This window comes from Ailuropoda melanoleuca, chromosome 14 (assembly GCF_002007445.2).
Source record: "Ailuropoda melanoleuca isolate Jingjing chromosome 14, ASM200744v2, whole genome shotgun sequence".
In the NCBI taxonomy this organism is placed as follows: Eukaryota; Metazoa; Chordata; class Mammalia; order Carnivora; family Ursidae; genus Ailuropoda; species Ailuropoda melanoleuca.
The window spans coordinates 50,690,407-50,715,832 of NC_048231.1; the positions used below are offsets into that span (position 1 = coordinate 50,690,407).

Consider the following 25,426-nt stretch of genomic DNA (forward strand, 5'->3'; position numbering starts at 1 on the left):
ATAGGGACTGCACTGAATCTGTAAATTGCTTTGGGTAGTACAGATATTTTAACAATATTAATTCTTCCAATCCACGAGTTCAGAATATCTTTCCATGTATTTGTGTCTTCTTAAATTTCTTTCATCAATGTCTTATTGTTTTCAGAGTATAGGTCTTTCACCTTCTTGGTTACATTTATTCCTAGATATTTTAATCTTTTTGATGAAATTGTAAATGTGATTGTTTCCTTAATTTTTCTTTCTGATAGTTTGTTAGTGTATAGAAATGCAAAAGATTTTTGTATGTTGACTTTGTACCCTGAAAATTTACTGAATTCATTTATTAGTTCTAATTGTCTGTGTGTGTGTGTGTGTGTGTGCGCGCGCGTTTGTGTGTGTAGTCTTTAGGGTTGTCTATATATAAAATCATGTTATTCACAAATAGTGACAATTTTACTTTTTCCTTTCCAGTTTGGATGCCTTTTATTTCTTTTTCTTGCCTAACTGCTACGCCTAAAACTGCTAATACTTTGTTGAATAAAAGTGGCAAGGGTGGGTGGGCATCCTTGTCTTGTTCCTGATCTTAGAGGAAAAGTTTTTAGTTTTTACCATTGAGTGGGCTTTTCACCATTATGTTAGCTGCAGGCTTGTCATATGTGGCTCTCATTATGTTGTGCTACATTTCCTCTATACCCACTTTGTTGAGAGTTTTTGACATAAATGGATGTTGAATTTTGTGAATCCAAGCTGAGAGCTGCTTTTCTAAAGCACAATTTATTCTGTCCCCACCTGTTCAAACCATTCAAGTATATCAACAGGGAACTGATCAACAGTGGTCTCTGTTGGGGAAGGTCACTAAAAAGATATGACTGGTGCTTGACCCATGAGCTGGACCAGGGCACTTGAAGTTCCTCACTCATCCTCCCATTATCCTTGGAATGTGGGTTCTGCTTGTTTTTCCTGCTCCCAGAGGCTACTCCAAGGACATAGTCTTGAGATAGTGATATGGTTTTGAGAACGCTTGCATGATGTAAGTGATTGAACCTAGTTAAGTTCTCCTCATAAACCTTTAAGATATGGCGGGCAATGCAGGGATCCACTCATCTTGCTGCCTCCCAAGACAAGCCTTGTATATAAGTTCCCTTTATTTATTAAAACTCCCAATTACAATCCTGGAGTTCCCTGCCTCTTTCTTTGGTCTCTCCCTTCCCTCTGTGTCTGGGAGGTGGTTTCAGAGTACACCCAGGAAGCTCGAAGAGGGTTGTGAACCAACAGTTTTATAAAACAATGGAATATGATACAATCATCCAAAAGTATTACTATAGCTTTAATTTCTTTACCTGGGAAGATCTCTATGACATAGTGGGGTGAAGTAGAGAAGGTTACAGAGCAGCATGTCTCTTAAGAGTCTATTTATATGAAATAATTGTGTATATGTGTAAAAACGCATAGTGGGATAAGTGAAAGGGTGGGATTTCTGCTGGGTGGGAAAATTTGGAGTGATACTTCTTTTCACCTTTATGATTTTGTGTACTATTTGAATTGTCTACACAGTTTATACTGTCTTTAGAATCAGAAATAAAACAATAAACCTATTTTTACTTTAAGAAATAAATCCAACAACCTCAAGGCAGGAAATAGAAAAAGACGAAGGAAAAAACAACAAAAAAGATGTTAGTAGGGTTCGAACTTAGTTGTGAGGTTTTGAGCAATTTTCTCTAACTTTTCATTTCTGAATAATTTTTCCTTAATGTGTATGAATTGATTTTATAATTGGGGAAAAAAGATACTCACGTAGCCACGGATGACTGGAATATGATCAAAATCCAACAAATGTTTATATTATAATCACAACTCAATGTTAGCCCATCAAAAAGGATAACAAACTGAGATTTTGAGAAAATCTATGTAAAGGCCTTGTTGCTGTTCCTCTCATTCCTTTCAAAAAAGCCTTTACTATAAGAAATAGGGCAAAAATAATACAAGAAACAGGCACCTAAAGACCTGGTATAAAGCATAACAAACCATTGCTTACTACTGAAAAATTACGATCTGCTGGTGTTTCTCCCCACGTACGTACACTTATGTATGCATGTGTGTGTGTTTATGTATGAACGAACGTGGGTATTTATGTGTGTGCATGGTTTATTTATGGATGTGTAAATGCTCACATTTACGGATGTGTGCATTCATACACTAGCAGTGGGGTAACTAGACATTTAAAGCAGGTCTCTATGTTTCACTCTAAGTCTCTAAAAAGGGTTAATTATACCCTTTTTGTCACATAACATTATATTTGAAAAACCTCTAAGTAGCTTCAAATATTTTAACATTTTCATTTTAAACACGATGGATATGGGTAATAGCCTTGCAATTCACTTGTATGTGATTAGATATCACTACAGTGGGAGAAGGGGAGTGTGTCATTGATAATATTTCACCTCCAACCAGTTCTCTCTTTCTGCTAAATATTGATGACATATTTAAGGTAAATTGGAATTACAATGATCTAAGTAACATTTGCCCTCTGAGAGGAGACTCAAAATTAATTTTAATTACAATTGATTTCCGCAAATAATGGCTTTGCTTCTCCTGTGGTTACATACTTGCCAAACACTAGCGCTGCACTGTTTTCAAGGTACAAGATGCAAAAGAGACAAGTGAAAGGATGGGAAGTGCTCAGAGGTCTATCCCTGCGTGGCCAGCCTGGTGTCCCTGCTTGTGCCCAACTGGATGCTCAGGCCATGCTGGTTCTGAGCACCAAGAAAATAAGGAACCTTTGAGTTTAGCGGTAGGAGGCTCCATGTTAATCTTTGCTCTTGCTGCTGGTTTTATGTGTTCCTTAGTCTTGCTGTGTTTATTGCTTACACCTAGACCCTCAATTAGCGACACTGCCTCTTTAAACTTTTTTTTTTTTTAAAGATTTTATTTATTTATTCAACAGAGATAGAGACAGCCAGTGAGAGAGGGAACACAAGCAGGGGAAGTGGGAGAGGAAGAAGCAGGCTCCCAGCCGAGGAGCCTGATGTGGGGCTCGATCCCGTAACGCCGGGATCATGCCCTGAGCCGAAGGCAGAGGCTTAACCGCTGTGCCACCCAGGCGCCCCTGCCTCTTTAATCTTCAGTGTCCTGGCAGGACCCCTGACTCTCATTTTGCCTAATTCTTCGAGATTTTTTTTTTCTGCCTTCCAAAACATGCTGTGTTGATTTGTTTCTCACTTATTCTCATCCATCTGATTTTTAACACCAAAAGTTCTCCCTGCCAGCTCATACTTATCCAACCAACCCCTTGTTCCCATCATCCTCCCTTCATCTGCCTTTATTCCTACATTAGATCATGACACTATTGGATTCCTGAGAAATCACACTGTTCGAGGGGCTCCACTGGTAGAGACAAGCACAGTGCTACGGAACCAAACCCTGGAAGACTGGTCCTCAGCACGAGCATTGAGATTGGGTCACTGGTTCAAAGAATCAGGTGGGACAGACTGGGTCAAAGGTTTCACTCCCCTTTTAGATACCTCACTATGAGCTGGGAAACTGGAACAGGAGGGCATAGGTAACAATGAGGATGAAAACCAAAGCTCAGAAGGGACCCTCTTCTCTTCCCCTTCATAAAGTTGTCTGTCCTCCAGTCATGTCCTCACTCACTGCCTCCTCACCCCCTGCCTAGTCCATTCAAAGCACCATTTGCTAATTTCATAAATAATTCTCACGTTGTTACATCGGAGTCTTCATTGCGCTAGATCCTTCAGCAGGATACTATTGATACTATCTCTCTTCTCCATGAGACAATGCTCCTTTGTACACATTAGGCAGTATTGCCTCAGTATTTCCCATTACTGAAGACCCTCCAGGCTGGGTCCCGGGAGTGCTCTGGATCCCCTCCACGCTTCCTCCACAGATAATCTTATGCCAAAGGTTTCAACTACCATTCTACGTTCCAAGATTCACCGGTTTATATTTGGGTCCAGATCCCTCCTCTTTGGATTTCAGAGCAGTCAATACAACCTCTTACTGGACATCTCATTTGAGTGTTTCACAGGCATCTCATTGTGTCCCCAGATTCAATTCATTAGCTTTTTCTACTGCTGTCAACATCACGCCTATCCCTGAGCTCCCTGCCAAATCTGGTTCCCTTTCAGTGTTACCCATTGGAGTAAGTGTCCCGTCCTTCCAGCTGTCTATCCACTCATTGTCCATGCACCACGCATCCATCCTCCTATGAGTCAGAAACATAGAATCATCTCTGACTCCTCTGTTTTCCTTACCCCACATCCAATCCATTCGATCTGATCAGTTACTTCTCTTAAATCTATTTCTCTTCTTTCTAGTCCACATTATCTTTGCTTTTCACTTGGGCAACTGAAAGAATCTCTTAACTAGGGTCTCATTCCAATTCATTTTTCATTTTGCAGTCAGATTAAAACTTCCAAATTCTAATCTGATGAACAACCCCCACCCTTCTCCTCAAAAAACTCTTTGATGAGGTTTCCTTTTGTTTTTCTAATGAACACTAAAATCCTTAATCTTCCCTAGAAGGCCCTGCAGGTCTGGCTTCCACTTACCGCCCCCTCCCCCTCTGCTGGCCTACCCCTCCTTCCCAGCTCCTGCTACCTAGCCTTCCTGGAGTTCCTCAGACTCAGGGGGTTCTCTCCTGTGAAGCATGTGCTCACGTGATGCACCCCCAGTCTGCAGCACCCCTTTCCTCTACCCCTTGACTCAGTCGTCTTCCATTTCACATCCCCAGGGAAACCTTTCCACACCGCCTGAAGAAGTCAATCCCCACATTACAGAGTCTCACCATACCACATACCTCTTCTTTGTGGCCCTTAACTTTATTTCATGTATTTCAGCAATCATTTAATTCCTTTGTATAATCATTTAAGTCTCCCCTCCCCTGCCCCTTCCCTGGAAAATATCAGGGGCTGTGTCCACTTTGAGCTACCACGGTCACCCCAGTTCTTCACATTTCCACATCTGCCCTTGCTCACCCTCACCCTGCTCCAGTGATGCTGGCCTCCTTGCTGTCCTGGGCACCACGCTGGGGCAGGCCTGCCCCCTGAGGGCCTCTGCCTGGACCTGGCTCCCTTCCACACCTATGTCAGGCCTAGACTTGCACCTGGTCCTCTCAGGAAGGCTTTCTTGACCACAACTTAAAAACTCCAACCTCTGCCCCACGCATCTCCTTTCCCTGCTCCATTTTCCCTGTTACACGTCTCCCTTTCTAATAAGACATATAGTTTACTTAGTGACTTTTTCTGTTGCCACCATAAGAATGTCAAGTACTATACAGGCAAAGAATTTTGTTCTGTTCTCCATTCTGTCTCTGACACCTAGGATAGTGCCTGGCATGTAGTAAGCACTCAATAATATCAGTTGAAAGAATTCCTTTAGCTTGGCACAGAGCCTGGCACATGGCAGACCAGTGCGTCTTTGTTGAATGGACCATAGAAAGAGGGGAGGGAGCCTGGGAGGGCCTGCAGATTTCTGGCTCCTTATCTTCAACTGCCAGCCCCCAGAAAAGAGGACCCCAGGCTCAAAGGGGTTCCCGTTAGCCAGGAGATTTGGTGTGTATCTTAGGCTCAAAGTTAATTATAATTAGGAACCACTGAGAAAATCAGGAGGGCTGTTTTTGTGGTGTGGTGAAGGGGGGTATTTGTTTATATTTGGAAAGGACTAGCTCAGCACATTTATAATGTCAATAAGGGAAAACTTTTACTTACCTAAGAGCAAAAGCCAATAAGCAGTTTTTAAGCACCATTAAAACCATTTTATATGCAAACGATGCTGCTGAACTGTGAATGTGATCATTACCAACGCTTCTTATGTTCTCTGAAAAGCACTAAGGGGAATTTCTAAGATACGGTGATGGAAATCCTCAGCTCCTCCTCCTGGCTGGGGTCTTTCCCGAGGTCTAGGTGCTATGAAGTAGGCATCTCAGGCAGCATAACCAACTTTTCTACAATTACATCATTTTTTAGGGGGGGAGATGGTTATACGCGTCCCCATGCCTATTGAGAAACTGATATGGGTGCGTACATAAGTGGGATTTGGAGAAGTATTTTTATTCCTTTTATCTCAAATCCTTCCATAACAACACTGAAGATTTACTTTCACTGCTGTAAGTAAAGGCGCATAAATAGTCTCAAATGAAGCAGCTCCTGAATGAAATGATTCGTCAGAACAACCTGGGGCTCTCGCACCCACTTGGGGCCACTCCCTAGGATTGCAAGCCTGACTCTGAGGCTGGGCAAGGGCCGGCCCAGGGCAGCTCTGGGATTCAAGGTGACGGCAGTGGTTTTCTGCAGCCATGGGTAGTATCAAACTCATCCTACTTAGCTGGGGTGGACTGTGGTGGTATCTGAGGATTTGGATACCCTACTTAAATAGCATTAATAATTGTCTGGAGGAGGCCTAAGTGACTGCTATCTCAGGATATGCTAGCGTAGGGCCTTGTACGGAATTGCATAAATAATCCCAGACAGTTCTAGAGGGGTTTCCAAAAACAACAGAAAACTAGATAAAAAGATTATAATTTGCCATAATGCAGAGGAACCTCGGAGGCATCATGCTAAGTGAAGTAAGCTGGACACAGAAAGAAAAAACCTGCATGATTTCACTTATATGTGGAATCTAAAACAGTGGGATCCAGAGAAGCAGAGTAGAATGGGGAGATGTTGGCCAAAGGATACAAAGCTGCAATTATGTGGGATGAATAAATCTAGAGAGCTCATGGTATGATGACTGTAGTTAATGATCCTATATTAAATACTAAAAATATGCCGAGAGCATAGATTTCAAGGGCTCTCACTGCACACTCACAAATGGGAACTATGTGAGATCCGTTAACTAGCTTGATTACCGTAATCATTTGACATGTATCTGTACGTGAAATCATCATGTGAGCACAGCAGAACAGAAAAGACTTGTCCAATTGCTATGTGATACACCTGCAACTAACACTGTGTGTCAGCTATGCTTCAGTACAAAGTAATATAGAATAATTCTGATACATAAAAAAATACATGGAAAAAAGCAAAAGATTAACACGTGTGCACAGGAAAAGGTTTCCAGATGCCACAGCAACTGAGAAGGAAGAATAGAAGACTGGATGAGATGTAGCTGGGGCACAGAAGTCTCTTTTTGATGTTGTCTTTAGAAAAGCACAGGCACAAACAATGCAACTTGATGAAGAAACACTGAAAGACGGAGAGGGAACAGGATGGAGGGCAGATGAGAGGTAGAAAATCAGCAAGGGGACAGCCAGGCAAACCACCCAGAAATGGAGCCCAGAGACAGCCTGTCAGGAGCTCGGGTCACTGTGCAGAGTCATGCTAACAATTAGGGAGCAATGTGGCGCCTGCAATTACCTACCAGCTCATCATTTGAACTTGAAGCTTCCAAATGCTGAGTTTAAAAAAGTTTTTAGGGACGCCGGGGTGGCTGAGTCAGTTAAGCGTCTGCCTTCAGCTCAGGTCATGTTCCCAGGGTCCTGGGATGGAGCCCCCATCAGCTCCCTGCTCAGCAGGGAGTCTGCTTCTCCCTCTCCCTCTCTCCTGCCGCTCCCCCTGCTTGTGCTCTCTCTCTTAAAATCTGACAAATAAATGAATTTTAAAAAAAGTTTTTAAATGACCTACAAATCCACTAAACTAAAGGGTAAAGAGCAACACAGGAGTAATGAGAAGAAAAGATGTGATTTTTTTTTTCAGCTAACGATCAGTGTTCTTTTTATGTGGCATTTGTTTCCATAGGTGAAACTCAGGAAACTGACATAGAGAATGATCATGACTTACCCAAGGTCACTAGGTTAGTATATGGTGGGGCCAAGACCCCATCTGCGTCTTCTAGTTCCAAATCCTGTGTTCTTCTCTTTTGTCCAACAGGTCTTTTCTCATTAGTCCACCCCTCACTCGTGTACCCTTCTCCTACCAGTTCATGTGTTTTGGTCTGCTTTGGCCCCTGGATGTAAAGTCATGGAACATTCAGTGCCTACACACAGGGGTTTAAAATCATCCGCCCTAAGTGCAGGGTCTTGAGGGCTGAAGAAGATGATGGTGGTGGTAGAAGTGAGCCCTGGGTGGTAGAAATGAAACGTTGTCCCAGCGGGATCTGTTCTTCACTAAACCATGAGTCAGCACCTGCATCTATGTTTTTTTTTTTTTTATTTTTTTTTATTTTTTTTTATTTTTAAAGATTTTATTTATTTATTTGACAGAGATAGAGACAGCCAGCGAGAGAGGGAACACAAGCAGGGGGAGTGGGAGAGGAAGAAGCAGGCTCATAGCGGAAGAGCCTGATGTGGGGCTCGATCCCATAACGCCGGGATCACGCCCTGAGCCGAAGGCAGACGCTTAACCGCTGTGCCACCCAGGCGCCCCTGCATCTATGTTTTGAACTGAGACTGGCCAGCCTGCAAAGCTAAAGTATTTATTATCTGCCCTTTTGCAGAAAGAGTCTGTCAAGCCCTGCCCTGGATGGTAATGGCTGGGAGGGCAGTGCCCGATTATGTTTAATCATCCTTCCGTAACAGTGCCTAGAGTAGTGTCCGGCAAATAGTATGTGATGAGGAAATATTTGTTGAATGAAGGGATAAATTATTTGGTCTATTTGAGCACACACTCTCAACCCAGCCTGAGGAGAAACCAGGTAGAGGAATGATATCCAAATGTTTCTATGGAAAACAGAGGCACACCCAATATCCAGAAGATCAAGGTAGAGACAAGGTGGGTGGGGCTTCTGGAGGCTGAACAGAACTTTATAGGAGAGAATCCATCTGGAATGCCACGGAGAGCCTACAGACTTTTCACAGAAAAGAAGCAATCAATGTAGGCCATTGTCGTGTTTGCCTGGAGGGGCCGTACCTCTACTTGGGTCTATAAAAACAAACTTTCCCAAATAATTAAATTAGAAAAAAAATATGTTTTACATCACAAAAGGACGACTACCTCCTCGTGTGATCACAGGCAGGTCATTTTTGTCTCACCATGCTTCAACCTGAAGACAAGAACAGCACTTAGTAGAATTAAAATATTTTATATTTGTATAGAATTTGTGTCTTATCAATGTCTTCCCAAAAAAAGGCAGTATAAATGTTTATTTCAATCATGTTGGGAGGTAGGTTAGACCACGCTGATCTTTGGTTCTGTTTCCCTTCCTACCCTATGTTCCAAAGTGCTGACCAGTGCCGTCCAGCCGGTGGTCCCCTAGGCCAGACCAGGCAGGATACAGGCTGTCCTGTCGCCTACTGCCTTTCCCACCCCCGGATCATTATTAAATGTCCTCTGACATCCTGTTCCCCTCAGCACCCATTCTCAGCTAGGTGACAATTAATGACAATAGGTTAACAACTAATCCGTACATGAGACCCTGCCCCCACTATCCTTCTTAGAAAATAGAGGACCAAAGTCATCAACAAAGAGCTTCTGCAGGAGACTGAGCAGTGGCAGTTCCGGAATTGCTCTACAGGGGTCTGCAGGGGTCAGAGGAAGGTGGGGAGGGCCCTATGGGAAGCGGGGAGCTGCCTCTTGTCACCTACACCGGCCCCTGCAGACCATGACTTGAAGGGAGAAAAGCTCAGACGTGGTAGCAAGCCGGCGGGGGCAGCCGTCCAGCTGTGCACTGTACAGCGGCTATAAAAGCTGTTCCCGGGTTGGAATCCTGCCTCCACCTCTTATTAACCCTGTAACCTTTCTCTATGCCTCCACTGCCTCACCTGTAAGACAGAAACAGTCCTACTACCTGTTTCACGGGAGAGAGTGAGTTAACACGTGGAATGTGCTTACGGTGGCGTCTAGCATATAGGAAGTGCTCAACAAATGCTAGCTTTTATTGCTTTTTCATTCAACATTCAGCAATATTCCTCAAGTGCCCACCAAGTGCAGGGATGAACTCGGCATCAGGAAGGAGCAGGCTGAAAGTTCTACTGAGCACACGGATAATCGCGCATTGATACTGCCTTCTGTGCGGGCAGCAGGAGGCCACATCTGGGATGTCAGGGGGACTGCAGGACCACCTGGTATGGAGGGAGGCCCAGGGCATGCTGGGAACTCCCCATTTCACCTTGTGAACGCCCCTGGAGCTTGCTGCAGTGCTGAGTGAACTCCTGGAGAGAACCCTGTAAGCCATTATGAGAAATTTGGATCCTTCTAACAGTGCAAAGCTTTAGCTTCTCCCAGAGACTATGAAGGAACTTGGAAGGATCTGTATTGGTCAACCAATTCCTCCCATGACCACTCTCTGGTGAGAAGTCAGGTTCTCCTTCCCTAAGCCCAATGGCACTGCACACACAGCTCCAGACCAGAGCTGTCACCTCATGGGACGGGCGGCACAGTGCTGTTACCTGCCCACTCTGCCCTGTCCTGGGGGTGGGCACATTCGTCCCTGTCACCTTGGAATCCTCACTGTGGGGCCTGGTGTCTGGTGCTCCCAAGTGTTGACTGAATCCACTGAGAGGCAACGAAGCCTGAGATCTTAGGGAAGCGCCTTCTGACTAACAAGGGCTCTGACACGACCACTCGAAGCACTAAGTCAACGAACAGACAAAACACAAAGCTAGCACTTGTGCCTGCAACACCAGTGGTTGGGACTTAGGAGTGGCCAGAGGGAGAACAGGGCGTGCTCATGCGCAGTCAGGACGATTCATTCCTGCTATGTGTAAACCATGCCCTCCTTTTTCACAATAAAACACACTGTCCATCTGCACCGTCCCACAGTGGGAGCCACTAGTCTCATGTATCTATTTAAATCCAAAGTAATTAAAGTCAAATACAATTTAAATCTCAGTTCCTCGGTGGCACCAGCCATGTTTCAAGTACTGATGGGGCGTGTGGCTACTGTTTCAGGTAACGTCGACACAGGACACTTCTACAATCACAGAAACTTCTCTCGGGCAGTCTCTCCTGTCCTTCCAAGAAATGTTAACTCAGACAAATAAAATTTCACTGCACTTTCACAATCAATAAAGCTAATACATTGTTCCCTGGACTACCCAAACGTTTCTAGTTTGTTCTCTCAATAGCAGTAAGACACGGAGCTACAAGCTCTCCAGCTCTATTCCCACATTGTTGGCTTGTTTGCTTGTTTGTCTCAATTTATGTATCTTCAGAAATAGTATGAATTCTGTCAGTACCCGTCAGTACCTTGGGGCAGTCCCGTGTGACCTGGAGCAGTTTCATGCAGGGGACGGATGGCTCCAGCCCCGGGAGAAGGAGGCTCATTAATCTACCACGCGTCTCAGCATCGTTACGGAACATTAATGAGGTTGGGCTCGATTTAAAAACCGTCCAAGGCATTATGGATTGGTAACAGTCAGCTTCACAGGAACTGGGAATTTCTGAGATATAATCCTCACTCTTTTGCTAATGAGTGTTGTGATACGGGGACTATCAGTTAACCTCTGAGTTTCCGTTTCCTGTCCTTAAAACGGGGCTATTACTGACCTACCTAACCCGAGTGTCTGGAGGATTAATGAGTTAATGCTTGCTGAGAACTCTGAGCTCCTTGCATTAAGGCATGTTGCACATCATTATTTCTACTCATTCTCATGTAGCAGCTGGGAAACATTAGGACTATTATGTTTACTCCTAAAATGCATCTTCTTTCTCAGCATTTTAGCATTACCTATGTTACCCAAGCCTTAAATCTGAAAGTAAAACTAGCCCCACAGCAAGACGCATTGACGTACTGGGGGTATTTAGGTAGTTTTTCCTTTCTTTAACACAAGCATAACACCAGCTTTTCCAGAAGGACGAAGGCGGTAATTGCACTGTAAATTCTCACCGCGTGAGGTTGGTGGTCAATCTTAGCAGATGCGAGAAGAAAGTTATACCACAGCACAATTACACTGTCAACACTTACAGGCAATGATATTCCCATATCTGTTCTTCATTCTGTTTTCATCTTTCTTAGCGGAGTCCCATGGTGCAGACTGCCCTTCAAAGAAGCTCTGGAAGAAAGAGAAAAGTGACACAAAGAATGACAATTTGGTGCTGTAAACACGGGATCTTAACGATGGAGGCTGTTTTGAAGAAGTGCATGGCAAGGGTCAAGAAAGGAAAAGGATGTTCACAGGAATGAGGACGGATTAAATACGTTGTTTTGCTTTTGGTTTTCCTTTACTTAATACATTACACACACAGATGGGGGGCTGAAGAGTGAACCCATAATTTATTGTACAATCCATTAAAATGGTGGTGTTCACTCTATCCTACTTTAATTTAGTTTGAGACAGAAAAAATGAATATTTTTCTCAATTTCTTAATTATATTACCATTTTTCATTACTCTTTTAAGAGATACAAAGATTTCATTTTTCTTCCCAATTGCTAACTGAAAGAAGGTGATTTTTGGTTGAAATTGTGAATGTAGGGAAGCTATGACTTCATGCCTTCAAGGCTAAAATCTTGTAATAAATTCTGCCAGAGTTTTCTCTTCATTTCTAATGGAGCTTAGATGTCCATTTATTTAAGGATTTGGCATTATTATGCCCAGGATTTTTAATCTTCATGTTATTAGTCAGATATATATTTTTTCTGTTCAAGTTATAATGAAAATGTCCTTTGGTATCAGTTGACAGGTGAAAACAAAATCTGGGACTTTTATTTCCACTTTAAGTCACATTCCCTTTTATCCTTGTGTAGCCAAGTATATAAAAGGTCAGGGGAAGAAGGATGGAAGCAAGAAGCAGTTAGTCAAACTGACTTCTTGTCCTTGCCACGGCTACTCTTATATTTCTTGGTACCAACTGGGAAAGAAGATGAGAGGAGGAGGAAGCAGACATCAAGGCCAAGCTGATGAAGACAACACCATTCTGAGACGCTTTACATCAGAGAATGTGGTATCAGGAACTCACACCCTCAAAAACGCCCAGGATGGCTTTTCAAGTTCTTTCCAACTGAAGCCTGTAATTTCTGTCTCTCTTATAGTGTTTGGCCATCTTGGCCATTTCCAACCATTAGCAATATTCAGTGATTAGTCTGTGGTTCAACAAAACCTATTTATTATCTCCTTCTACGAGTCCAGTTCCGGCTCATTGGTTAAACTGCATGACTCCTGCTGTGGGGGGTAGGATACACCTGCTCTCAGACCCCACGAGAAAGTCTCGCCATTGGCATCCCGCACAGGACCTGACCATGCCATGGATGGTGCTCAGCTCATTCTAGTGTTTCTGCCACCAGCTCAGAAACTCCCTGAGACTTTACAGGGACTGTGTGGTTGTCATTGTTGTCTGTGTGGAGCCGATGCCTCATGGTAGGAATCCAATAATTTGTTATGAAGTGTATGAGCGATTGCAGTGTTTGGTGATGGTCTCAAGATAAAGCTTTACTTGCACAGTTGAAGTGTGCGAGGGGCTCAAATACTTGGAAAATCTGCCTATGTACAGTTTGTGAAGTCCATGCCTTTTCCGTGACCTGATGCGTATTGATCCTGCTGTGACCGTGTAGCTCAGAGCCCCTCAGAGAATGGCTGGAAGAGAGCCCTGTCCCAGCGCTGCACCACTGGGACCAGTCTCCACATACAACGAAGCAGCAGGAGGACCCCCCACTTTATGACACGCAAGAGAGAAAAAATAACACTGTGAACGTAAGTGTTACAGTTTTAAATTGCCTGTCTTAACTTCAGGTACCTTAGTCATGATCACCCTTGACACCTTATTGCCATATCAGTTTCTACATTATATTTATCATTTTGAGAAAACACGGCGGCAGACCAGGATCAGCTGAACTATATACCTATATCTCTATTAATAGAGTCACACCGTATGTTGCTAACTGAAGGGTAAATACTGCAGGATACAGGTCAAATACAAGGAAAAAAACATTTTCAGGTTATTAATACATTAAGTCAATAGAAACACTAGCAGTACAAATCACTAGCTAATTCCTTCAAGAGCAAGACCATATATGATAAAGGATTTATTCAGACATGTAACTTTTATTCCGCTATGAAATATGCATTTAAAAATAGCTTCGGGGCTTTTAGAGTCATACTCTTTTTCTGAATAGTGTCTTTGTTACTCTATGAATGACAATTATTTTACAGTTGAGTAATAACTATTATCTGACTGCCCTCATAACAATTTAATTCTACTTTGAGTGTGTCGTGATGTAATTGCCAATTTCAATTCCCTCTGCCTTTTCCACCCATCTAAAAGTTCTCAGGTTTTGTTTTTTTGTAGGAAGACGAAGAAGGGAACAGCCTCTGTGAGGGGCCTTGAAGTTTTTCAGGAGAATCTATGGAATCCACGGGTGAACGTTATCACAGTGTGTGTGTGTGTGAGTGTGTGCCTGTGTGTGTGTGTTTGTGAGAGAGAGAAAGAAAGAGAGGAAGGAGAGTATCAACAGTGGACTGGGGGAGAGGCACTTGCACAACTAGTAAAGATAACATTCGTTCCCAGGTCACCTGAGGCAAAGCCACACGAATCCCTTCCCTCTCCCACAAGAAGATGCACTCCTGTGGGGAATGGTATGCACATCACAGCTGTTCCTTTAGCATCTGTGACAACCTCAGGCCTTCTGATACGATAGGCCTTGTTTCAACTTATTTGTATTTATTTATTTATTTACTTAAAATGTTTATTTTTTGGGGTGCCTGGGTAGCGCAGTCGTTAGGCGTCTGCCTTCGGCTCAGGGCGTGATCCCAGCATTCGGGGATCGAGTCCCACATCAGGCTCTTCCGCTGGGAGCCTGCTTCTTCCTCTCCCACTCCCCCTGCTAGTGTTCTCTCTCTCGCTGGCTATCTCTGTCAAATAAATAAATAAAAAATCTTTAAAAAAACCAAAATGTTTATTTTTTAAGATTTATTGATTTATTTTTAGAGAGAAGAAGAGAGAGAAAGAGTGGGGGCTCCAGCAGACTCCCCACTGAGCACGGAGCCTGACCCAGGGCTCCATCTCACTACCCTGAGATCACGACCTGATTAGAAACCAAGAGCTAATCACTCAACCTACTGAGCTCCCCAGGTGACCCGTGATAGCCCTTGCTTTTAGGAATAGTTATTTTAATCTCATTGTTCTCTTAACCTCATTGTTCTCATGTAACTGGTGACCAGGAAACAGACAGAAACCAACACTGAAATGATAACCCTCACGTTTGAGCAGGGCACGTAGTCAGGGCATGTTTTCATAAGGTGGGGCCCACGTGCTCTCCAACGCCAAGCACTTGCTACGGTGCACGGACTGTTTGCAGAATGAACAAGTCCACGTCTCAACCAAAGCTCAGGAGAGTGGTCAGGCATGGAGACGCCTCCCTGCTCTACAAGCTGAGGGACATGAGATGCAGAAGGAACACCACCAACTCATAACACACTGGCCTGGGTCAGACCTCAATGTTTTTTGACTCTTAATCCACTTCTCTTTTGGTACCACCCCTCCCCTGACAAAGACTTTCAAGGGGGAAACAGTGTCACACCTACTTAAATACACGTGACCATCAGTTGCTTTCCACACCTGATCACATCTCCTTATCTCTAAATGAAGGTTTACAACAAGAGACTTTGAAAGAAGTCATGTAAACTTCATTTAACTGTTGATTACTTTTACAAAACAGGAAATTTTCTTATCTCATAGGATAATGGGATCATGGCAGGGAAGCAGCAGCAGGAGAGCAGAAATTGCCACGAGCCTCCCCAATTCCCTATCCAGGAATTATGCGAATTACTTTTAAGTGGCAAAATGTTATTTTTTTTCTTAAAAGCAAAACAAAACACAACAAAAAGAGCTGCTCCAAGAAAAAGAAATGACTTGTGCCATCCATGGTTACCTGACTCCCTATGGACACTGTGACTGGGTCTTGCATTTCCTCGAACAGTTCTGCTTCCAATTATATAGCCAAACTCCTTCTGAATACATTTGCAATTATTAGAACCACATGTCCTTATCTTTGGCTTGGAAAATAAGTCATATACCTATGCGCAGCACAGAGAGAGGAAAAGGGCTTTCTGGATTCACTAACTTGGCTTTTGTTTCCTTTTGTTATGGTGATTAGTATTATTTTTTGTTTTCTAACATAGACCCAGTTTTAAATGTTATAGGTTTTTGTTAGCATACATTGCCTGCTTAAATTTCTAGTTAGAAAATAAAACTTTATCTACAACTCTAGAGCCACTGGGCATTCCAAGAGACTATGACATGATACATAGGTCTTCCACACTGTGAGCCCTTGCTTTCCAGGTTTAGGACTTCTACGCAAGAAAAATCCAAGGCAGGAATGCAGTCATTGAGGCTATGGAATATTGCTTCCTATCTGGTCCACAGGGAGAGCTGGCATAGATGTGTGACTCCAGAGGCAGCAGACATACTTACTTCCTCTACTCCTCATTCTCCCAAGAGACTGAGACTTCTTTTTTTTTTAAGATGTTATTTATGTATTTGAGAGAATGAGGAGCAAGAGAGAGAGAATGAGCAGGGGCAGAGGGAGAGGGAGAATCAGTCTCCCCACTGAGCAGGGAGCCCGACAGTGGGGCTCCATCCCAGGACCCTGAGAGCATGACCTGAGCCGAAAGGCAGACACTTAACTGACTGAGCCACCCAGGTGCCCCTAAACCGAGCCTTTTTGACTATCTGTGACCCACCTTCCTCTCTCTCTCTTTTTGGCAAACCATGAGATGGACAGATAGTCCCTGATAAACCCACCAGTGAAACACATCTGACTAAAATTAAGTAATTTGGCTATGCACTCATTCTATTATGTTCTATTTCACATAACTTTTGGCTTTTAAATATTTTTTCTTTTTCCAGTTTTACTGAGATATACTTGACAGACAGCACTGTATAAGTTTAAGGAGTACAGCATAATGGCCTGCGTTACATGTTTTGTGAAATGATTACTGCTGCAATGTAGTTAGCATCCGTCAACTCATGTAGGTACTTAAATATTGTTTAATAAATTAAGCAAATCAACATACATTTGATGTGGTTTACTTCTGTGGATTTTTTTCTTTGGGCAAGGTTCTTTAGCTATCGTTTTTTTTTAAATCTTCGAGATAGTCAAAAGTTTTACATGTCCATTTAAAATTACATAAATTGCCTGAATGTCTTGAGAATAATTCTACTCTGAACCAATGTTTTTGGGACATGAGCTATCACCACATACTGTACATGGTATCTAGAGAAGGGCTGCTCCTATCAGATTTGTTGAAAGTAAAGCCAACGAGGTTTTGAATTCTCTTAGTGCTGAGAAAATAGAACTCCATTCCCTTACAAACAGAGTGATCTGAAGGGGCACCTGCCCCCAGTGTTTATAGCAGCAATGTCCACATTAGCCAAACTATGGAAAGAGCCCAGATGTCCAACAACAGAAGAATGGATAAGGAAGACATGAGATACACACACATGCACACACGCGTGCGCACGCACACACACACACACTGGACTATTACTCAGTCATAAAAAAACCCTGAAATCTTACCATTTGCAACAACGTGAATGGAACTAGAGGGTATTATGCTAAGCGAAATAAGTCAATCTGAGAAAGACAATTATCATATGATTTCACTCATATGTGGAATTTAATTAACAAGGCAGAGGATCATAGGGGAAGAGAGGAAAAAATAAAATGAGATGAAATCAGAAAAGGAGACAAACCATAGGAGATTCTTTTTTTTTTTTTTAAAGATTTTATTTATTTATTCGACAGAGATAGAGACAGCCAGCGACAGAGGGAACACAAGCAGGGGGAGTGGGAGAGGAAGAAGCAGGCTCATAGCGGAGGAGCCTGATGTGGGGCTCGATCCCACAACACCAGGATCAACCGCTGTGCCACCCAGGCGCCCCAAATCATAAGAGATTCTTAACCACAGGAAACAAACTGAGGGTTGCTGGAGGGAAGGGGGTTAGGGGGATGGGGTAACTGGGTGATGGGCATTAAGGAGGGCACATGATGTAATGAGCACTGGGTGTTATATGCAACTGACAAATCCCTGAACTCTACCTCTGAAACTAATAATACACCATATGTTAAAAAAAAAAAAAAAGAACTCCCTTCCTCGAAGGACCAGAGGATTTCTAAGCACATGCCAACATCTGGCATCTGTCTGGGGGGTTCTCTGCTTACTGCCCCTTACATTTCCCTGGGTCTGAGACAAACCTTATATTAAGTGGAAGTACAACCTCCACTCCTTCATCTCTCATCTCGTAGTTTTTGCTTGATGGTTATGAGCAGGTTCACTAAAATCACATCCAGCCAAAGCACAGGTGCGTTTTTGCAAAAGAGGCCCAATGAGAGAGCCAATGTGATGGGTAAGGGAAGAACGGCTAAAATCATCCTATAGCAACCAGTGACTTCATATCCTCGGGGCAGCCACATAAGGACAAGCTTGGGAGACAGACGATGACAGCCCACGCTCCCAGGACACTTTTCATAAGAGGAATTTAAAATACAATATGGACATTTAGGCAATATTTAGTGTTTAGTGCAGATTTTTAATATGCAGATACAATTTAACACGACAACGATGGACTTTTTATTATGAAAAAACATTTTATGTATTTTGGGGATTTAAGTTAATGGTCTCACTGCACCTTCTGTTAGAATTTTCATAAACATATTTATGCTTTGACTCTACTTAAAATGTAATTAAAGTGTTTCCTCTGACTACCTTAGCTCATATATACTGAGAAAAGGCAGCAAACCTGGGAACCACTCGGAAAGAGTAATAAGTCTCAGAAACAATAAAAATGAAACCAGGCAAGCTCCAGTGAATACCAATGACTTCTCCACTTTAAGATGCTGGGCTCTCCATGGGCACAGAGCAGAAGGAAATTGAACATCCCGCATACAGTCATTTTTTTCTGAATGGGAAACATGTTTTTGTGATCCAATAACCTCCTCCCCCAGCCCACACACCACTATCATTTTCCACGGGATATAATTATACATCTCAGTTGCCCACCTCGAGAGAGCGTTGCTCCAAAATGATGTAGTCTGTTACAAATGCCACAGCGCCTAGATATTAAAAAAGGAGCAAAAAAAAAAAATTCTATTCACCAGAAAAGCTGCCAGGAAGAAAGGGATGCAGGTCAAGGCTGTACATAATGTACAGTATGTTTCCAGGCAGTGCAGGGTCAAGTTTTTTTAGAAGCTTCTGAAATGGAATTTTTCCTCCCTTTCTCATATGAATAAAACTGGGCACATAAATGACTAAAGCCATCACCCTGGAAGATGGGAGATGAACTCGCTGGGGCATGCAAAGTCTCTGAACTTTCTTTGTTTTCTGCGCATACTTCTTCCGGTTCTTCCGGGTGCTGCATTTTATTGGGGCCACATGAACTATTTACTGCTATCATACTAAGGCAGCTGAAGACACCTAAAATTGCTGGATGGGCCACCGAGTGGAGTGCTGATGGGAAGGTGGCCCCAAGATCTGCCCCAGGGTGATCTTTGGTCACTGTCATTAGCCAGTGTCCTGGAGAGAGCAGCCAGAGGGAGCCTGTGATGCTCTAAGGGCAAAAGATGTGGGGGCGGGGCATAGGCCAGCATCTAGACGCACAAACAGCATGATGTCTAAATCAACTGAAATCTGAATAGGAACCTGCTTGGTATTTTCAAAGAATGCTGCTAATCGGCCTCGGTACTTCAAATGGCCACGTTTTACTGAAACTTAGTCCAGTTCCCAATTTTGCAGAATTTTTCTATTTTGCAAGACAATCCAGGCAGGCATGTGATGATCTCAGCAAGAGTCATATTGTATAACATCGCTTTTTCTTTTGATAATGGAATTGAGGTTTGCAGCCTGGAAATATTATACGATGTTTTCACGCCCAGAAACAGCCCCTCCCCGACACTTGGTTGAGTTTTAGAGCATGTTTTTATTCTAGTAAATATTACTCTGAATGAGTGACTTTTCACAGCAATGTTATATATTTCCTGTGGAAAAATATATGCTTATGGGGTTTTTAAAGATCTCTCAGGTAAGTCTCTCTTTATTCCTATTGCATAGATAAAGGAATTTAGGTCAAAGGATGTGGTTTGCCTGAGATTAGGTAATCAGCGAGCAGAAACTAGGACCTGAACCCCAGACCATCTGGCTTTGAACTCTGTGTTGCTCCTTGGCCACAAAGCTGGCCGAGAACACGTGGCTTTGTGCCCACTGCACTGTGCACAGAGCATTCTGAAATCACTCTGGCCGTGGGTCATAAGCCACCAAGCATTTCTAGTCTGCACTTTGTATGGAGTAAGCCTATTTGATTACACACAGCTCTATACCATCTGCAGAGAGTTCCCAGGGATGTGAAGCTATGTGCACTCCGGAGGGGCCCTCAATCTACGGCTCTTCTTTAAATGTGCCCAATTTCAAAATCCCTTTTCTTGCCACCTTCAGAATCACTGCAATAGTTAAGCTCCTGCTGATCATGTGACATACCCCTCAAGTGTACTGGAGCAGAAAAAAATCTGAAAAACCACTGATCAAGTGGCCAGAAAGACAAATACTCTTCAGTTGAGTGATGGAGGAAAAGTGGTGAAAATGGTAACTGGGCAGGACTGGCTCTTGCTGAACATTCCATGCTGGGGCCAATATCCCATGGAATTATACAGACTGATGCATGGTGACGTGGTTTTAAAGGGGGGCTATTTTGGCTAAGAGACACATGAAAATATGCCCAGCATGACTCATCATCAGGGAAATACAAATCAAAACCATAATGAGATACCACCTCACATCAGTCAGGATGGCTAAAATTAACAACCTAAAGAAGAGAAGTTGGCGAGGACACAGAGAAAGGGAAGCCCTCTTACACTGGTGGTGGGAATGCAAGCTGGTGTAGCCACTCTGGAAAACGGTGTGGAGGTTCCTAACAAAGTTAAAAATAGAGCTACCCTGTGGCCCAGCAATCGCACTACAAGGTGTTTATCCAAAGGATACAACATAGTGATTCAAAGGGGGCACCTGCACCCCAATGTTTATAGCAGCAATGTCCACAATAGCCAAACTATGGAAAGAGCTCAAATGTCTCTCAACAGATGAATGGATAAGGAAGATATGGTATGTATGAACAATGGAATATTACTCAGCCATCAAAAAGAATGAACTCTTGCCATTTGCAACCATGTGGCTGGAACTGCAGTGTATCATGCTAAGCAAACTAAGTCAGAGGAAGACAATTAATTACCTTATGATTTCACTCACGTGTGGAATTTAAGAAACAGAACAGATGAGCATAGGGAAAGGGAAGGAAAAATAAAGTAAGATAAAAGGGGGCCTATCTTGATGTATTTAGGGTAAGTTTTGGTCGAGCATTAATTCTAAGAGGCAGAGCATAGTTGCTCGGGGATATTCAACCCTTTTCTGGCCTGCATCCTTCTTCTCTTTGTTCCCTGGAAGAACGCTTAGTGACAAAGGTCTGTGTCCTCAGTCGTGCCCCGAGGACCCCCCGCCCGTGTGAGATGCTTTCTCAGGGATGGATGCCTGTTCTACACACACGAGGAAGCGCATACCGACTGATGCTGCAGAGGCAGCTTCGAGTTTTGGGGAGTCCCTGGTTCCCTGGCAATTGCCCCTCAAAGTGGTTGTCAAGGGCCCACCATGAGGAGGACATTTCTCAGTTTGAAACTCCAGGGCTATTTTTGCGGGTGCATTTTTCTAGATGGTCCTGAGAGGGCCTCTGCTCCTTACATACAGTGAAGACTGCATGGCAGAAGGGATTTATAGCACTGTTTATATTCCACAGATAAAACTGGTTCAAAGTTTGCTTCTTTGAGTTGGGCATTGCCTACCTCTTGGTCATAGGGGACATCATGAGATCAATCAATATGCGAAGATTCTGGAACTGAGACCTGGCCTGTCCTCACTCTGTTACCCTGGTGAGTTCAAGGATGCACAGTAATTGGATGGGGTATCAACATAGCGAGGCCAGAGTGCCTCATCACAGATAGTTCCAATGAGAGGACTGCTTTATTTTAAAAGCAGGTGAAAGCAACTAATTTGACAGCTTCGAAGTTTCTCTAAATCACTCTGGCTTTGAGTCCTTTCTCCAGGACTGCCACCCACAGTTCAGAAAGAGCAATTTCTATTTCCTCTCTGACGCAGATCTTGCCAGGGTTTGAGATGTTAATACTTCTCCAGAACTGTAATTTCCTCTACCTCTGCACCTGCCTCGAAAGAGTGATTTGTCAGGGACCCTGGGCTAAAGGCGCCCAGATCTTTGGAGACGAGCAAGAGTCCCTTCTTGGAAAAAGGAATCTTTAAAACATCTAGAAAACAAATAGATGCTTTTGTAGAAATCCAGCTGCTCTTTTCTTTCTGAGACAGAAACACTGAGTTCCCCTTACTCTTGCCTGCATTATTGCAGCAGTAGCTTCCTATCTGGGAGCTTCGCCATCCACCAGTTTATACACTTCTTCCAGAGTGAGTTTTTAAAAACACACTTGGGCACCTGGCACTCTCCTATCTGAATACCCAGCCAGGCCTCCCTACGGACAACATGGCAGTCATGAAGACTGAGAGACCCCACATGCACAACACACCTAGTACACAGTAAATGCTCAATCAGTGAGCTAGCAACTACTGCTCAGGTTCTCATAGTAAAGCTTCAGGCTTTGATGGCAATAAATTCTTACTGACTTTGCTGCCATTTTTGTTACTGTCACCCTGACAATAATCCTTTTCATTTTTTTTCCTCTAGTGGGTCTACGTTTTTCCTCCGCTGAGTCTATAAAGTATGTAGAAGCAGGGCGATTATTGTTTTGTTCTTGCCCCTCTCTTGAAAAATCAAACATCCTTTCCATGGTGTTTCTTGGAGAGCTGGTAGTTTTAAAATGTCCTCACCTCAGAGATCACAGCACATCGACTCCATCAAATGTGACTAAAAATCTAAGGATACATTTTTAGACATGACAGGCTTGGAAATGAATAAGCGTAACAGAAAAGGAAATTTTAATGAGAGGTTTGTGGCTCTCTTTTTGACATCTATTAATTTATAAAATCTATCAGCACAATTCCCAGGCTCTTCCTGCAGTACCTAAGCCATGGCGATTAAAGATAAAAAATTTAGAAGGGAGAATTACTTTAGAAATTTGGAAATAAAGATTAGAAATACCTTTTCAAATAGTTCAGTGAAGAATAATTGCATTTCAATGTATGCTGTCAAAAGTTCAATTTCTACTCTTAAAAGCAAACATTTTTATTGAAAATTATAACCCATTAAGACATTAGAGTCCTAGCTGTTTTCCTTTATTGACTGCTGTTTCACCAAACATCATCTTATTGAAGACTGGGGACGCCATCACTTTAGAGGTCCGCAGACTGCTTCTTGTGGGGCAAGTCTTGGCTTTCAGCCCTAGTGTGTGGGTGTGAGGAGGAGATTCCAAACAAAGTCAAAACAACGAGCCTGTACCAGGCACAGAATAGAAATCCTGGCACGGTATTTCTACAAGTTGGTGACCACACCCCTCATCCCGTCTGGAGAGACAGAGCCTCTCACACCCTCCACGGGGAATCCTGGAAGAGCTACTTCAGCTCTCAAAATAGATCTCACATTATTGGTTACAATCCTCGTACCACAGACCTCGGGTGGAACGCTCTGCTCATCTGAATGTACTCCCTACTAACTGTTATTGCCTCATTAAGATGCTCTGGGGTTGGGAAGTTGCAAGTGGGTGAAGGGAGAGATAAAACAAGAATCCTGAGGGCAAGCGATGCTGGGGGAGGAGCCAGCGCCATCTGCGTCACTGAGCACCACCTTCACTATTTCCCTAGCCCCTTACCTCTTTCCTCTAATTTATTTCAGGATTTAAATTTAACTCTTACACATTTAAATACATTTATTTGGAAATGAAATTTCATATCATTACAGTAAATGGAAAGCCAAGACACCTCCTGCAGGTAAAGATGATAGAAGAAGTAAGTACAGTGAAAACGTTAATTTCAGTGAAATACAGTGAAAGTGTTAATTTCCACCTGGCCCTACTGCTTGGATGTGTTCTGAGTCTTCGTTCGCTGAGAGAGATGAAGAAGACAGTCTTGTTCCAAATCAAAGTTCCCTGATGACTCAGGGCTGAAGAGCTATCTGCACAGGTAATCACTTTCCCACCCTGAAGTTCGGTGGACTCCTAGAAAGTCACCTGGTACATCATTGGTTGTTTGCATCTCATGCTTGGGGAGGACTCGGAACTCGCCATCAAGCTTGGCTCACAAGACAGGGCACAGAAGGGGAGAGAACATGGGATCTAGGACCAGAAGACTTGGGTTGAAATCCCAGCTCTGACTGACTCCTAATGTGACCACAGGTTAGTTACTGAATTTGATTTCTAATTTATAAATAGGAATACTATAACAATTTAAATTAATTAATGGGATGGCTTTTAATATTAAAACCAATGGATTTCAGTTAAAAGAACATGTAAGGGGCTTATACATATAAAATGCCATACAACTGTCATGTTATCAGTATAATGTACATAACTCGTAGAACTTTCACAGAAACGCACAGGGCACTGGAGCATGGACGGCTGTCTCTAACCTGACCATGAGCCCCACAGGGAGGACCGAGCCTCTGCACATCCTCAGCACTGAGCACCTACCTGCCACGCAGGAGCGGTTCCACAGGTATTAATGAATCAATAGGTGACAGTGACAAATTGGAAAATTCCTATGTCCTAAATTTGAATTTATTATTTTTGAGGCCTGGTTCTTAAAAAAGTTTTTAAAAAATTATATGCTCATGCCTCGTTTTAAATAAATTACCATCATAATTGAAAGAGTAATCCTGAAAAGGCACAGTTCACATGAAGGGCACTGTACTCAGAATTCTGAAAATCCCTCTAACGTTCTTTAGTATAGTTTTTGTTGTTGTTGCTTTTAAGAATCACAATCTGCTGAAAGGACAATTAGTTTAAGTGAATCAAGGTTAGATGCTAAAAGGAAGTAGCCAAAAGTTGTATTTAGAATCCGCTGACGCTTTAAAAAATGAAGAGTTGGCCCTAATTCAAGGAACCAGATATTAGATTAAAACCTTGGGGGCACATGGTTCATTTTTTTTTATTTAGGCCAACAAGGTTTGGGATTGAGCTGAAAATAAGATGCTTCATGCCATTAGAAGTACTGCCTTCAAATATTTTAGAGAAGGCAAGAAAGTTGAAAGTAAATTAAAGTAAATTTGAGGGTCAGTTTTGAAATGCAAACAACAAAGATCTAATATGCCCTTGGAGGACCTCTGTTACCAGCTCCATCATAAAACAGAGTGAACTTTCACACAATATCCAGAGACTGTTGCTTCAGCAAAGAAAATTCCTGAAAGGGGATCTGAATTTTTACCAAGAAGTGTCATAAGGAAGAAACTTTGGCTCAAAAGATTTTGATTACATAGGAGTTCTCTTAGTGAAATCACAATAAACGGTCAATCCAGTAGTATTAATAAGAACAGCAGATAATGGTAAGAATAGACTAGATGACATTAATCATAGCACAAGATAACAAGTGAGCACACTTGCTGTGTTCTAAATACTTTTGCA

The 25,426-nt window shown here is 42.9% G+C and overlaps 1 protein-coding gene across 6 annotated transcripts in view; it reads right to left on the reverse strand.

Annotated features, from left to right (window-relative positions):
- Positions 1-25,426, reverse strand: part of PTPRM (protein tyrosine phosphatase receptor type M) — a 784,719-nt gene that overhangs the window by 85,559 nt on the left and 673,734 nt on the right. For all 6 annotated transcript variants that reach the window (XM_019797919.2, XM_011222861.3, XM_034642281.1 and 3 more), the window contains one exon: positions 11,839-11,926. In XM_019797919.2, the coding sequence (XP_019653478.1) occupies positions 11,839-11,926 (88 nt within the window). The remainder of the gene's footprint in view (positions 1-11,838; positions 11,927-25,426) is intronic.